This window comes from Aegilops tauschii, chromosome 7 (genome assembly GCF_002575655.3).
Source record: "Aegilops tauschii subsp. strangulata cultivar AL8/78 chromosome 7, Aet v6.0, whole genome shotgun sequence".
Lineage (NCBI taxonomy): Eukaryota > Viridiplantae > Streptophyta > Magnoliopsida > Poales > Poaceae > Aegilops > Aegilops tauschii.
Window position 1 is genome coordinate 142,304,163 of NC_053041.3, and position 17,050 is coordinate 142,321,212.

The following is a 17,050-nucleotide window of genomic DNA, read 5'->3' on the forward strand; positions in this document are numbered from 1 at the left end:
CTCAACTAGCATGACTCTAATATCACCATCTTCGTATCTCAAAACAATCATAAGGAATCAAACTTCTCATAGTATTCAATGCACTTTATATGAGAGTTTTTATTATATCCCTCTTGGATGCCTATCATATTAGGAAAAAAAATTATAACCCAAGAAAATTACCATGCTGTTTAAGACTCTCAAAATAATATAAGTGAAGCATGAGAGTTCATCTATTTATTCAAAATAAAACCACTTCCGTGCTCTAAAAGGATATAAGTGAAGCACTAGAGCAAATGACAAACTACTCCGAAAGATATAAGTGAAGATCAATGAGTAGTCGAATAATTATGTAACTATGTGAAGACTCTCTAACATTTAAGAATTTCAAATCTTGGTATTTTATTCAAATAGCAAGCAAAATAAAATAAAACAAAATGACGCTCCAAGAAAAACACATATCATGTGGTGAATAAAAATATAGCTCCAAGTAAAGTTACCGATGAACGAAGATGAAAGAGGGGATGCCATCCGGGGCATCCCCAAGCTTAGACTCTTGGCTATCCTTGAATATTACCTTGGGGTGCATTGGTCATCCCAAGCTTAGTCTCTTGCCACTCCTTATTCCATAGTCCATCGAATCTTTACCCAAAACTTGAAAACTTCACAACACAAAACTTAACAGAGAACTCGTAAGCTCCGTTAGTATAAGAAAATAAATCACCACTTAGGTAATGTTGTGAACTCATTCTAAATTAATATTGGTGTAATATATACTGTATTCCAACTTCTCTATGGTTCATACCCTCCGATACTACTCATAGATTCATCAAAATAAGCAAACAACACATAGAAAACAGAATCTGTCCAAAACAGAGCAGTCTGTAGTAATCTGTATCAAACGTATACTTATGGAACTCCAAAAATTCTGAAATAAACTGGTGGACCTGAGGAATTTGTCTATTAATCTTATGCAAAAATAATCAACTTAAAATCACTCTTCTGTAAAAAATGACAGCTAAACTCGTGAGCGCAAAGTTTCTGTTTTTTACAGCAAGATCACATTAACTTCCACCCAAGTCTTCCCAAAGGTTCTACTTGGCACTTTATTGAAACAAAACCTATAAATCATGATTACTACAGTAGCTTAATCATGTGAACACATAAAAACAGTAGGGGTAAATATTGGGTTGTCTCCCAACAAGCGCTTTTCTTTAATGCCTTTCTAGCTAGGCATGATGATTTCAATGATGCTCGTATAAAAGATAAGAATTGAAATATAAAGAGAGCATCATGAAACACATGGCAAGCACATTTAAGTCTAACCCACTTCCTATGCATAGGGATTTTGTGAGCAAACAACTTATGGGAACAATAATCAACTAGCATAGGAAGGCAAAACAAGCATAACTTCAAGATTTTCAACACATAGAGAGGAAACTTGATATTATTGCAATTCCTACAAGCATATGTTCCTCCCTCATAATAAATTTCAGTAGCATCATGAATGAATTCAACAATATAAAAATCACATAAAGCATTCTTTTCATGATCTACATGCATATAATTTGTATTACTCTCCACATAAGCAAATTTCTTCTCATGAATAGTAGTGGGAGCAAACTCAACAAAATAACTATCATGTGAAGCATAATCCAATTAAAAATTAAAATCATGATGAAAAGTTTCATGGTTATGTTTATTCTTTATAGCATATGTGTCATCACAATAATCATCATAAATAGGAGGCATTCTTTCATCACAATAAATTTGCTCATCAAAACTTGGGGGACTAAACATATCACCTTCATCAAACATAGCATCCCCAAGCTTGTGGATTTGCATATCATTAGCATCATGGGTATTCAAAGAATTCCTACTAACAACATTGCAATCATGCTCATCATTCAAAGATTTAGTGCCAAACATTTTAATGCATTCTTCCTCTAGCAATTGAGCACAATTATCGGAATCCTTATTTTCACGGAAGACATTAAAAAGATGAAGCATATGAGGCACCCTTAATTCCATTTTTTTAGTTTCCTTTTATAAACTAAACTAGTGATAAAACAAGAAACTAAAAGATTCGATTGCAAGATCTAAAGATATACCTTCAAGCACTCACCTCCCCGGCTACGGCGCCAGAAAAGAGCTTGATGTCTACTACACAACCTTCTTCGTGTAGACGTTGTTGGGCCTCCAAGTGCAGAGGTTTGTAGGACAGTAGCAAATTTCCCTCAAGTGGATGACCTATGGTTTATCAATCCGTGGGAGGCATAGGTTGAAGATGGTCTCTCTCAATAAACCCTGCAACCAAATAACAAAGAGTCTCTTGTGTCCCCAACACACCCAATACAATGGTAAATTGTATAGGTGCACTAGTTCGGCGAAGAGATGGTGATACAAGTGCAATATGGATGATAGATATGAGTATTTGTAATCTGAAAATATAAAAACAGCAAGGTAACTAATAATAAAAGTGAGCGTAAACGGTATTGCAATGCTAGGAAACAAGGCCTAGGGTTCATACTTTCACTAGTGCAAGTTCTCTCAACAATAATAACATAATTGGATCATATAAGTGTCCCTGAACATGCAACAAAGAGTCACTCCAAAGTCACTAATAGCGGAGAACAAACGAAGAGATTATTGTAGGGTACGAAACCACCTCGAAGTTATTCTTTCGGATTGATCTATTCAAGAGTCCGTACGAGAATAACACCTTAAGACACATATCAACCAAAACCCTAATATCACCTAGATACTCCAATGTCACCTCAAGTATCCGTGGGTATGATTATATGATATGCATCACACAATCTCGGATTTATCTATTCAACCAACACAAAGAACTTCAAAGAGTGCCCCAAAGTTTCTACCGGAGAGTCAAGACGAAAATGTGTGCCAACCCCTATGCATAAGTTCACAATGTTACGGAACCCGCAAGTTGATCACCAAAACATACATCAAGTAGATCACGTGAATATCCCATTGTCACCACAGATAAGCACATGCAAGATATACATAAAGTTTTCTCAAATCCTTAAATACTCAATCCGATAAGATCACTTCAAAGGGAAAACTCAATCCATTACAAGAGAGTGGAGGGGGAGAAACATCATAAGATCCAACTATAATAGCAAAGCTCGCGATACATTAAGATCGTACCACCTCAAGAACACGAGAGAGAGAGAGAGAGAGAGAGAGAGAGAGATCAAACACATAGCTACTGGTACATACCCTCAGCCCCGAGGGTGAACTCCTCCCTCCTCATCATGGAGAGCGCCGGGATGATGAAGATGGACACCGGTGAGGGATCCCCCCCCTCCGGCAGGGTGCCGGAACGGGTCTAGATTGGTTTTCGGTGGCTACAGAAGCTTGCGGCGGCGGAACTCCCGATCTAGGTTATTTTCTGGAGGTTTCTGTATATATAAGAGGTTTTGGCATCGAGAACAAGTCAGGGGGGTCTCCGGGCTGTCCACGAGGCAGGGGGCGCGTCCAGGGGGGCTGGGCGCGTCTCCCACCCTCGTGGGCAGCCCGGGACTCTTCTGGCCCAACTCTTTGACTCCGTGGCCTTCTTCTGGTCCAAAAATAAGCTCCGTCAAGTTTCAGGTCAATTGGACTCCATTTGATTTTCCTTTTCTGCGATACTCAAAATAAGGAAAAACAGAAACTGGCACTGGGCTCTAGGTTAATAGGTTAGTCCCAAAAATCATATAAAATAGCATATAAATGCATATAAAACATCCTAGATGGATAATATAATAGCATGGAACAATCAAAAATTATAGATACGTTGGAGACGTATCACTAGTTGGGACCCACCAGATTTGGAGGCTGACTTGTGGGCCTACTAAGTTAACGCGTACGCAGGGCTTTGTCAACTTAGTCAACAAACTTCTAGCTCCACTCACCGTTGGATGTTAATCCAATGGACAAGCTGCGTCTTCAACCTCTGGTCTTCTTGCTCCAGCCGCCCAAACCTGCGCCCGCCGTACCGCCTGCTCCAGTCTCCCGTGGTCGGCTGTGCTGCCGCGCATGCCTCACCGCCCGACCATACTACTACTGGCCAGGCCTTCCCTCTACTCACCCACACCCCCTGTTATTCTCCGGAGATGGCAGCCTCAAACCGCAGCCGAAGCAGTCAACCCTCGTACTCCCCTCCGCGTGGGCATCCACTGCTGCGTATTCCCCGGCTCCCGGTCGTTCCCTTCCTAGGTCGCGCCGTCGTCCACCACCTTGGTGCTCTCGGGCGGTACGGCGTCGTCAACTCGGTCAACGAACGACAACCATCAGAAGAGGACTGTAACTGGAGAGGCTGACAGCTGGGTCCATGGCCGCATGCAAGGAAGTGCCTCCTTATTACGCGCAAAATAATGATTCCTCCACCTGACACCTCAGACCTACCGGAAGGGCCCCTGTATTTCACAAAAAAACGTTCCCCCTGACAACTGGGACCCACCGGCTTTATATTCGCACGGAAGGAACTGCCTTCTTACCCCCTGACAGCTGGGAACCACCAGGTTGAAGCGAAGGTAGCGTTATCTGTCCGGCCGCAAACGTGTACGTACATAGCGGTCGATCGGTGTCTCTGCAGCGACGTACCGTGGCCGACTAAGGAGCGGCACATGTTGAAGTAGAGGCGCCGACGTAGCATGTCACACAGTCCCGTCTATATAGTGTACACGTATGTACGACCACGCTGCAAGATAGTAAATACGGCTACTTAAGTACATACGAGCGGGGTCTCTAACGCGTACAGCGACTAATCCTGTTCGTGGGAAGCCAACCGGGTGGGTTGAAACGGAGAAACTGCGTCGTCGTGTTCATGGGGAGGCAGCGTAATGTGTCGTGTTCATCGGGAGGCAACGGAATACGTCGTGTTCATCGGGAGCCAGCCGGCTTGGACGGAACAGCCGAAACGAGGTCTGGCGTACCGCAAAACGGAGGAAACGGGCCTTCTGTTCGACCGCGTACGGTCGAAACGGGGTCCTGTTCATAGGAAAGGGTCTGGCGTACCGCAAAACGGAGGAAACAGACTTGTGTTCGACCGTGTACGGTTGAAACGGGGTCCTGTTGATCGAGAGGGGTGTGGCGTACCGCAAAACGGAGGAAACAGACTTCTCTTTGACCGCCTACGGTCAAAACGGGGTCCTGTTCATCGGGAGGGGTGTGGCGTACCGCAAAACGGGACTCCAAGGGCTACTGTTCATCCACCGTCGACTTCCTCCAGCCTCTTCCTTCTACTGTTCATCCACCGTCAACTTCCTCCAGCCTCCACCAGCTATTGTTCATCCACGGGGGTCCAGTTCATCTAGCCTCTACCGGCTACTGATCATCCAGCCCTCCACGGGGTCCTGTTCATCCAGCCTTCACTGGCTACTGTTCAACCAGCCCTCCACGGGGTCTTGTTCAACCAGCCCCTCCACGGGGTCCTGTTCAACTAGCCCTCCACGTACGGGGTCCCTCCAACGGTTATTGTTCATCCACCCCCATGCCTCCTCGATTCGGGTCCTGTTCATCCAGCGGCAACGGCGTCTACTACCACGGGATCCTGTTCATCCAAACCCCACCGGGAACTGTTCATCAAGAGGCAGCTTTGATCGGCTCCAGTTAGCAGCAGTAGCGAAGGAATCACTCGGGTTCAGTTAACAGCAAGGGATCGATCGGGGTTCGGTAACGTAGCTAGTGCAATCGCTTGGGTTCAGTTAGAGCCCAACGCCTCGCTCGGGTTCAGTTAGAGCGCAACGCCTCGCACACACGCGCGTACGTGTACGAGAGAAACGCGTAAACCTCCATGCATCGCTTGGCCCCGACCACCCACCATAACCGGGAACTCTCCAATATTTTCCTCGCCCTCGCTTCTACCACGATTTTTTCCATCATGGACGGACCAAAGAATGTCATGCAGTTGCGTCTCCGGCCCGCCCAGGACGAAAAGCTCATTTTCTGTCATGATTTTGTGTCATAGAAGTAGGAGCCCACCACATCTATGATGATACCGGGTTTTGTCACAATTATCGTCATAGAAGTGTCAGAAGTATGACAGAAAAAAAATTCGTTCGGCCTAAAATGTCACGGATGTGTCTTTTTTTGTAGTGATCGGGGTCGTGCCGTGGGATCCGCAAGCTATAGGTGTTGTGTCGGCGACATCATCGTTGAAGAGAACTACCCTATCCACACCATTCGAGCAACCAGAAAACATCCATCACTCGATCATCAGCATTATCTTATAGTCATCGTTGCGCTACTTCCAACTCTTGGGGATAGATGTTCACCGGGCTGGTGTAGTTGATGGACTGGGACACCCAGTGGTATATATGGTATGGAAACTTCGGTGTTACCAACCAGGGGCACCTGAGAAGACAAGGATAGCCACATCAGGGTGTGACAATAATCTACTTAGCCCTGCTATCATCAAGGACAAGAAAATAAACCTTGAAGTTGCAGAAAGCCAGAAACAACTACTGTCATATTTTTTTGCGGGGTGAAACAACTACTATCATCAAGCACAAGAAAACAAAGCTTGAAGCTGCATAAATATCAAGTACCATCATTGGAACAACGTCCATAAAAAATTATCCATTCAATTCATCAAGCAAGCGCACAAGAAAAATAGTACTCACATCTAGAGTTAGGTACCTCAACAACGTCAAGCTCACAATCAACCTTCCCTGCCATTAAATAAAAGAGTGGATCCGAAAATTGCATCCTCAAATCATCTCCCATGAAATTAAATCCATCCCCCAAGATTCATTGCCCATTCTGGAGTTCATACAAAAAAATTGTAGGGGCATACATCAAACTATACACTGTCCAAACCAGGGAATGAATGGAAAGTTGGGAACACATATGGCATGAAATGGAGAGGGAAGCTCACCTGAGAGAACCCATAGATAACTCTATTTTGGTGCCTCGGTGTATCCACCGTCCACTAAATCTCAGTAGGTCTTAAAGAAATATGATCGACAACACATCATCACATAGGAATAGAGCAGAGGACTTATTCCAGAAAACCAGAGGACTTATTCGTCTGATAAAAGAGAAAATAATTGTTGCACCAAGTACGAACAGAGCAGGCAACAAGCAGTTAACATATGTAATTCTGTTTGCACCACAATTTGAGCCGAAACCCGAATCAGGTAATACACTGTCTGGATACGGGCAAGGTAATGATGATGGCAGGTACGGCGGCAGAGACACAGGAAATACAAGTCTTTTGAAACGACAAAACTGAACTTAGCTAGCAAATCAAAACGACATAACGTACCTCAGGTGGAGCACTCCCCGGTCCGACGATTGATACAGCGGCGGGATTGTATGACGGGTATGGAGTACCGGCGGCCGTCGAAGTTGGTAGTACAGCGAGGATTGGATGCTTCCGTGGAGGGCTCGAGTCCGTCTCCAGCAAGGCCGTGGGCCCGAGCAAGACTTCTACCCAGACTCTCCGCGCATGGGAACCCTTCGTCTGTGTCTGGCAAGGTGTGCAGTCGGGCGGCGGCCGAGATCTGTTCCAATCGGGTGGCAGCGGCGTGATCCAATGGGGACGGTGGCACAGAGCTCCTGTAGAAGGGGCGTCTGCAGATCTGCACAGGCACAACGGCGGTGCATAGAGAGGATCGGTGAGGTTGCAACGCGCAAGGTGTCAGTGGGCACCGAGGGCGACGACCTTGGCAGATTCGCGAGGAGAGGAGGCTGTGGGAGGTCGAGGGGCTGGTGAGACGATGTCGCCGGGGAGTAGCACTGCGGGAGGAGGCGGGGTCGGATGGCGGCGATGGATGAGAACCCTAGCTTGGTCGGGAGATGAGCAGGACGGGGCATGGGCGGCGGTAGAGGAAGCGGGACGAAAAATACGATGGACAAAAAATGAGCCGGATGAAAACATGCTGAGGGAACCGGAGAGAAATACGAGTGGAAGGGATGGTGGGAGGAAATAAAACCGGTCGAAAATAAAACCGAAGTATCAGGCTACCAACTGCTCTATTAGGAATAGAGATAACAAATTTTTTACAACTATATAATAATCAAACATATTAAATTATGTGTGCTTGGGTTTCAATTTTTATAATGCTAATTAGAACACTGAAATTTCACACCATTAAGTATCACAAAATTACAGCATCCAATTCCGGCTGCAACACAAGGTTATCATCTCTATTTTTTTTTGAAGACAATCCAGCCAGCCAGCACTGTGGACTCTCTTTCTTTTCTTTTTAGAAATACACTGTCGATTCTTTTTTTTTTAACATCAGTATAGACATAAGCGCTCATATACACGCGTATACACTCACCCATATAAACGCACAGACGAACAACCTACCCTATGAGCACCTTCGAAAGACCGAGCCGACATATCATCTTGAAATTTACGAAGTCACCGTAGGCACCTCGTCGTCGACGGGAACGTCTCCTCCCACTGAATGCGCATCGCCGGAAATCCTAAAATAAATCCAGGAATAAATGCAAGCACCAGGATTTGAACCCTGATGGGCTGGGGGTACCACAGTCCCTCTAACCATCCAACCACAGGTTGGTTCACGACACAGTCGATTCTCGGAAAGAAAGGAAAAAAGGAAAGAGTACTCTCGGTCACACATGCTGTCACGCGTCACCATAGAAACGTGTGTTACGTGTCACATCGCCACGGACGCGTGCTCTGTTGTCCAGTACGACAATGTGCAGCACGGACACGTCGGACCAGAGGGTCGAGAGCTATCCCTCATCGAAGCGGACGGGGCTTGCCTGCTCCCGCGGCATGCTCCCATCCGTGCTCCCCGCTCTCTCTTTTCCTTCCAATGGCACTGTTTTCCCGTCTCCCCGTCTGATGAATGTTCCTTACCAGACTTCTGATAGGAAGCGTTTCCCTATAGAAAAATGGCTTGGCCATGGAAGCATTCCTTTTGACTGATGGAAGCGTATAATTCAAATAAATCTTGTACAACTTTTTTTCCTGTGATGCATTTTTATGCGACATCAACATGTGTTTTGTGCGACAGAAACATTTCTTTTACCGAAGGAAGTGTATGCTTTGTGGTGGGGCGCAACATATTTTTCAGCGGAAGCATTGCTATATTTTCCAAGAGCTTCGGAACCAGAATTTTGGTGTAAAGGAAACAATCTTGGTTACAAACTTACAATCAAAACATTTGTTGCAAAATTCACGTATAAGCACAAGTATGACGAAGCACTAGAACAATTTATACGATGAACAAAAATTCAACCTTTTTTTCCAAGAATTGCAAACAAATTACAACACTATTTTCACTTCGTCGCAGCCCGTGTAGCAATAGGCCCTGGACAATCTAACCATGACAAGATCTGTGCATGCCTTTTTCTTGATTGTACATAGTACAACTGACAACTCAATGCCCGCTTGGTCTCAGCTCGTAGTGTACTCTGCGATTTACAAAATCATTGATATTATGTTGGCAACAAAGGAGCACAACTGGAATTGGGAGCGGCGAAATGCCTGTACAACAGAAGCATTTAGCTACACAGAATGGTTGATACAAAAATTTACTAAAGAAGCAAATTGTTTGTACAATAGGACTTACTAAAAGAAGCAACATTGGCAATAGTTGAAGCGCACACTAGTAATTATTCAATCATACATCAGTATCTGATAATGGTTAATGCAAATGTTTGTGCACTATAGAAGTAGCACACACTTACAATGGTTGAAGCAAATAATCACTACCATAGAAACATATGCAATACACAAAAGGAGGAAAGCAATGGTTGATAGGAAGCAATAATCTCATTTTGTCACAATTTAATGGAAGCATAAAAAAATTGGTCGGTAGTGTGATTGCATACATAAAGTGTTGCATCACGAATAAATTGAGAATATTTTTTTTAGAAATAATCTGTCGTCAATACAATCAGAGGCATGAATAAGACTGGACTATTTTCGGTGAAAGAACTAGTTTGGCAAGATGACTATCTAGGCTGAAGAAATACATGCACAATGCTTAGGAGTCATGGAAATTTGAAGCGTCAATTTCAAGCTATCTCAAAATACAACAAGGGTATAAGAAAACAGAAGCATGGTGGAATGTTGCAAACTCTTTGCATTGAAGAAGCACAAGGATGATGCATATGAAGCATGGAAATCTGGAAGCACATATTCATGTAGTCTCAGCATAACCTGTACATTGGAAGCACAAAATTTTCACAGAACGACAATTAATTGAAATTAATCTTTTGTTTGGTGAGGTCACATGCAACTCTTGGCAAACACAAGTTACATACATCAGATTGCATAAATTACAATCTCTCAGGTGTCAATATTGTACTCCAAAAATCAAAATACCTGGGAAAAAAACATTGTACTTCAAAATAAAAGAAGCAATTGCTCGCCCTTTCAGATTCGTAGGAAAAACAACTGAAGGAAACGAAACCTACTATAGTTGTGGTCTTGAGGACGTGAGGTGGGCGTGTAGTTTTCACGGGGCGATCTGGAACAGCAGCTCCTCCACGTTGGCCTCTTCCCTCCACTACTGGGTTCTCCTTAGTGTCTGATCGGATGAGGCGCTGAGATGCGGATTAGGGGGAGGCTGGGTGCATGGGGCGGGCAAAGCACCGTCGACGTAAAGCAGCTGCAGCCGTCGCGGATTTTTAGTGCAAAGTAGTTGGTGGCGGACGTAGCCGTCACCGGTCGCGGTGAGCTCGCTCGGTGAGTTCGGGGATGAGCTCGCCCGTGAGATGCGAGAAGGGCGAGGGCGGATGGGTCGGGCAGGCAAGATTTACTCGCCCCAGGCCCTGGTGAGGTTGCGACGGGGCAGCATGCGAAATTAATCCGCAATGGATCAATTAGCGCGGTTACTAATTGACGGGATGGGCGATTATTAGCTTTTAAACAATATGGACGGTGGGATTGAAAAGGAATCAACGATGGAGGACCCGTCTGATGAATGTTCCTTACCAGACTTCTGATAGGAAGCGTTTCCCTTTTTTATCTCTCACGTTACGAAAATACCGACACTTATCGTCTTTCCCACGGGCTCATCTCCGCAGCTTGTCAACGAGCCCCGCCGCTGTTAGCATCGCGCACCGCCGCACACCCTGGTAGCACGTGATAGTACCTTGTCAGCTTTTATCCCTCCTTCACCATCTTGTCACTGCATGCCTGGTCACCACGGCGGCGGCGCACACGCACACGGCCATAATCGTGGGGGACGAGGTCCCAACAGCGTGTGCTGCGCAAGCACAGCTGTAGACGGGCGTCCCGCGTGAGCACCAGGTGTCGGCGTGGAGCAGCCTGCTGGGTGTGTGCCGGCTGCACCAGAATGTGGAGCTCGGCGAGATCGCCGCCGAGTGGCTCTTCGAGCTGGAGCTCGGCGAGGCCAGCCACTACGTGCTGCTCTACAACATGTACTCCGCCGTCGGGATGTGGGAGAAGTCGGTGGCAGTGCGGGCGAGCATGCAGCGGCAGGGCGTGGGCAAGGAGCCCGGGTGCAGCTGGGTCGAGCTCGACGGCGCGATCCACCGGTTCATGGCCGGCGAGTCGTCCTCGTCCCACCCGGCAAGCGCCGTGGTGCACGCGCACATGGACGCGCTCTGGGAGCTGATGCGGTGCGAGGGGTACGCGCCCGACTGGTCGTGCGTGCTCCACGATGTTGACGAGGCCCAGAAGGCGGCCATGCTCCAGTACCACAGCGAGAAGCTCGCCATCCCCTTCGGGCTACTGCGGGCGCCGCCCGGCGTGGCCATCAAGGTGGCCAAGAACCTGAGGGTGTGCAACGTCAGAGCAAAGGTCCACACGTTCAGGGCCTTCCCCACAACGTTTGCCTTGCCGCCGGCAATGCGTACAAATGTGCACCATGATAGTGACAGAGCGAAGGGCATGCCAAAGAATCAATCTAGAGCAAGCTAGTTCCTGCTGCTGCTTCTTCTAGCAAGCTTAGTATGTGTGTATTGCTGCGTATATGAAACCTACAACCGATGAAGTTTCAAGCTTTGTACGGTCAGGCTAAGCGACCTGCGGTAATGGTTGTGGTTGTGGACGCGTATGAACGACGGCACGCGACATCACCTTGGATCCCGAGGCATACGGCGCCGCCTAGAGTGCGGGCGGCTCTGACGATGACGTCAGAGTGATGCGACCCTAAGTGGGCAGGTGGCCTGGGGATTCCGGATCTAAAATGGATGAACATCGCCATGCAAGCCAGATGGCCATGGCTCGCTTGGACTGATAACTCGAGACCATCGAGTGAGTTCACTATATCGGTGCCAAAAGCAGCCAAGCAGCTGTGCAACGCGGCGATGCACACGACGGTCGGAGACGGTAGACAGGCCTTGTTCTGGGAGGACAGGTGGTTAGGCTATAGGATCGAGGAAGTTGCACCTACCATCTACTCCAGGATCACCAAGCGCATACGTCGACAACTCCACGTGAACGAGGCATTGGCAAATGGAGCGTGGGTGCACTACGTTGGCCCGGATATGGAGGGGCCGACGCTCCTGGAATTTATGGCGCTATGGGAGAGAGTCGAAGGGTTTCAACTCTAGGAGGGAGTGCATGACCGGACCGAATGGGCGTGGGAAAGAAATGGGATTTACTCTGCTAGCTCAGCATACGCGGCCAAGTTCACGGGCAGAGAGGTTGTCCCGACGGCAGCGGCAACGTGGAAGAATCGGGCCCCCCTTCAGTGCCGCTTCTTAACTTGGCTCGCGGTGCGCAACCGCTGTTGGACTTCGGATTGTCTGGCTAGGAGGGGGCTACCACACCAGGATGCATGCCCGCTATGCGATCGGGAGGGTGAAACGATGAACCACATCATGCTTCAGTGCGCCTTCTCCCGGTCTTTTTGGCTGCACATATGCACGGCACTGAACAAACAGAAGTGGACACGAACATAGGAAGACACGCTGCCATCATGGCTGGTGAACAAAGGCGTGGAGGGCATGCCGGTGAAGGATTCGCGAACCATCATCATACTTTCGCTTTGGGAGCTCTGGAAGCATCGTAATGGGATCGTGTTTGATGGAGTCTCCGTCGCTTAGTAGGATTCTTTTGGAAGGTAGGGCTTGGAGGACGACCGGCCTCATACGGTCGGAATTGGAGCCCTTCTTTCGGCGGATACATAGGTGGGTAGGAGGCGAGGTGTAGATTGTACACTAGGTAGGGTGGAGTGGGTGTGTTGTAACACCCTCGGCAGAGGGTTCTTGTACCTTTTCTCTCTCTTTAATGCAAGATACACATGCTATGTGTATTCGACAAAAAAGAGTGATGTGACCGGAACTATGTCGACGGCGTTACGAGGCTAGAGGAGAGCGCGTCTCATGCGTTGGCCGATCAGACTGGAGAAGAGGAGTAGTTCTTGTCCACGTGAAGGAGAAGGGATTAAGGACGAAATTACATGTAGCCTGATTTATCTTTGACGTAAAAGGAGACATGGGAGAGAAAATAAAGGAGGCCGTTGGATGGAAAAGAGAGAGCGGGGAGCACGGATGGGAGCCGAATAAGTAATTTTACCGGAACCGGGATGTACCGGTGTTGGATCCACCCTTTGTCCATTTCGTCAAGATCCGTGTGTTCTTCGTCTGTATAAACTAGCAATTGCAGTCCCAACTCTATACATTAGTAATATAAGTATGGGTCCCTTTGCATGCAACAACTTTTGTCAGAGGAAAGGACACTTTGCATGTATGGTACATATATTATCCCCCTCTCTCTCCCACCGCTAGACCTCTATTTAATTTCTTTGGAGAAATTTTGGATGATAAATATGCTTTGAATCTAAACTCTATTTTGGAAAACGTTATATATTTGAATTCAGGGCGACGAGACCTTTGAAACAAGACCGAATTTGGATATATTTAAACAATTTGAATTTTATAGTTTTCATATTTTAGTTCTAGTTGTATTTCACAAACATCAGTTTCACACACTGAATAAACAACTTGACAAACACAATGAAATATGTTTCATGTATTTCGTAAATACCAGTTTCATATATTTTAAATAATCATTTGAACGTATTTGAAATAACCCATTTAACATATTTCCGCCCACACAAAAAAACAATTTCAGAAAAATGATTTCACTCATTTTAAAAAATATCAGTTAAGAAAACAAATTTCACTCGTTCCAAAAATAGATTTCACAATTTTAAAAAACACATTACACTCATTTCCAAAAGATATAGTTCACTCAGAAAACACATTGCACTCACTCAATTGAAATACTATACAATATTTCTCTTGTTTAAAAAATTGATTTCACTCATTAAACAATATAGATCTCAAAACTAATTTTACTCATTTTAGAAAGCATATTACGCTCACTCAATTGTAATATTATGTTTCACTCGTTTCAAAATTTCACTCGTTCCAAAAGATAGATTTCACTCATTACACTAGTTTCAGAAAACAAATTACACCGATTTACAAAAGATAGATTTCACTCATTTCAAAGAATATAATTCCACTCATTCCAAAATCAGTTTCACTAGTTTGAAAAAACACATTGCGGTGATTTTGAAAATTGATTCACTCTTTACAAAAAGAATCTCTAATACTGTATTTATGAAATATCTTGAAACATATTTCACTCATCACAAAAATCAGTTTCAAACATTGAAATAGACAGTTTCACAGAACAATGGATATATTTCATTTTTCAAGTATCTTATTTCTCACATTTCACTCATTTCAGAAAACGCATTACACTCACTCAACTAAAATACTATATTCCACTTGTTTCAAAAATCTGATTACACTAATTACAAAAGATAGATTTCACTCATTTCACTAGATTCAGAAAAGCACATTACAGTCACTAAATTGAAATAACAATTTCACTTGTTTCAAAGATAGATTTCACTTATTTTTAAAACTGATTGCAAATACTCAGCTTCACATTTTTTTAAATAACTAGTTTCACATTTTTTTAAATAACAAGTTTCACATATTTTGCACTGAAATATGTTTCATATGCATGAAAAAAATGCCATTTCAAAAAAATTGGTTTGACTCAATTAAAAGAACTTATTTCACTTATTTCAGAAAACCGATTTCACTCATTTGAAACATTGAAATTTAATCACATTTCAATGTATTCAAGATTGATCTTGTTCTAAAGTCTTGGCGCCAGGAATTCAAATATATAAAATGTTTCTAAAATGGGATTATAGTTTTAAAGATATGAATGAATGAAATTGCTAAAGAGAAAAATAAAAGGCAGGATTTAATCTCGCATGCGGATGCATCTTCACGTGAATCAGAAGAGAGAAGGGACCAGACATGCATAAGTACTACTTTATCACTGACATGGACGTGCCATTTGATATGACATAATGTTGAATACACCATGCTCTTTGGGCCCAGAAGATGGAATACACTGATATACAAACATGTGGGCCATCGAAAGGCACGAATCGCAAACAACGCCAATGACGGATGTGGCTCCGGTACATCCCGCCTCCGGTAAAAACGAGTTTGCGGGATGGGAGCATGGCGCGGGAGCAGGCAAGCCCCGTCCCATCGAAGCAGGTATCCCCTTGTCCACGTCGACGCCGCCCGGAAGATGAGATAAGCTTCACCACCAAGTTCGAGATTGAATTCGTTAACGTGCTGCCGCTTCCGCACTAGTGCTCCATTTGTGCAGTACAAAGGCTGATTTACATCTTTTATTTAGCACGAGAAGATCCAAACACAAGCTCATATACGAACTATTTACACATATATGCATTACAGTACATTACTAGTTGCACCCAATAACTCTTGGCTAGACGGGCTGCTAGCGGATTTGACTCACTTCACTTGTCGCTACCACTGTGCCGCCGTACTCCTACACCAGCGTGGAGCAGGCGGAGGTGGCGGGGTCGAACAGCGCCGGGAGGAGGTACTTCCTCCCGTGCGCGCCGTGGGCGTTGTAGCTCGCTCCGGTGGCCCCGTCCACCAGCAGCTGGCCGGCGTTCCCGGGGTACGCGCCCTTGCCGTACACCCCCGGGCACGCCGTCGCGGCCTCCAGCGGCGCCTCGCGCTCCCCCTGGTAGAACCCGTCGCCGAACGGGTTGGTCACCGCGCCGGCCACCATGCTCGCCACGTTGATGATGAGCCCGTCTATGCCCACGTCTCCGTTCGGGGCCACCAGCGGCGGCGCCTGGGGCCCGGACGCCGGCTGGTGGAACGGCCACGCGCACTGCCCGGCGCACTGCGTCGCCGGGTTGCCGGCCCACACGTAGGCCGTGCCGGACTTGGCGTCCACGGTCCCGTGCTGGCCGCACCGGCTCATGCAGAAACCCTCCACGCCCACGTCCTGCGCCGTGAGCACCAACGTGATGCCGCCATTCGCGGGCCTCGCCTTCGCCGCCAGCGCCGGGAGCTGGGACAGCTTCAGGCTCTTTCCAAGAGAGCACGCCTCGTCGGAAACCTGGCCGGACAGGACCACCCGCGCGGCCTTGGTGGAGCCGGCGCCGTTCTTGCCGACGGCCGCCGCCTTGGAGAGGTACAGCTGGTTGATGCTGCTCCACCACTGGGACACGGACGGCGCCGGGGACGCGGGGGGCGCGGCGGAGAGGGAGAGGAGGAAGTCGGAGACGATGGCCTTCTGCGCAGCCGTGAAGCTGCCGTACCAGAGGACGGAGATGGGGATGTCGCCGTGCAGCACGGCACCATTGTGGTACGTGAGTTGGTTCGGCTGGGGCTGGACCAGGAACATGAGCTTCCTCGTGCTCGAGGTAACCGACGCGGCTGCCATGCTTGAGGCGAGCGCCATTAGCGCCAGGAGGAGGAGGTTTCTCTTGGCCATTTGGGGAAGGAGGGGTTTAGATTTGGGAAGAAGGTTTTGCGTACGTGCCTGTGTCTCGTACGGTTGCTGTTTGTGAGTGTGCGGGGAGCAATGGCAAGCCGGGATCTGTTTATATAGGGGCGCCCAGTGCGAAATGTGAGTGCCGCTGCGCATCTATCTGTCTATCCTATAAAAGGCGCTACCCGCAATTCTAGAGCACCGCGTGCGCCGTGCTCCTTCGACCGCTCGATTCGTTCCTGTAGCTCACTTTTGCCTGCTGGCATGTGGTGAACCGTTAGTCTTTTTTCACATTCATATTTGCTTCATGAGTGGCTG

At 46.7% G+C, this 17,050-nt stretch overlaps 1 protein-coding gene across 1 annotated transcript; it reads right to left on the minus strand.

Annotated features, from left to right (window-relative positions):
- Positions 1-15,538: 15,538 nt before the first annotated feature.
- Positions 15,539-16,809, minus strand: LOC109750232 (protein PHOSPHATE-INDUCED 1-like). The gene has a single exon (XM_020309191.3). The coding sequence runs from the start codon at positions 16,733-16,735 to the stop codon at positions 15,773-15,775; it is 963 nt and encodes a 320-aa protein (XP_020164780.1). The 5' UTR covers positions 16,736-16,809; the 3' UTR covers positions 15,539-15,772.
- Between the last annotated feature and the right edge of the window lie 241 nt (positions 16,810-17,050).

What these genes read in the sequence shown, in the direction of transcription:
- LOC109750232 (XM_020309191.3), bottom strand. Translation starts at nt 16,735, where the DNA reads ATGGCCAAGAGAAACCTCCTCCTCCTGGCGCTAATGGCGCTCGCCTCA.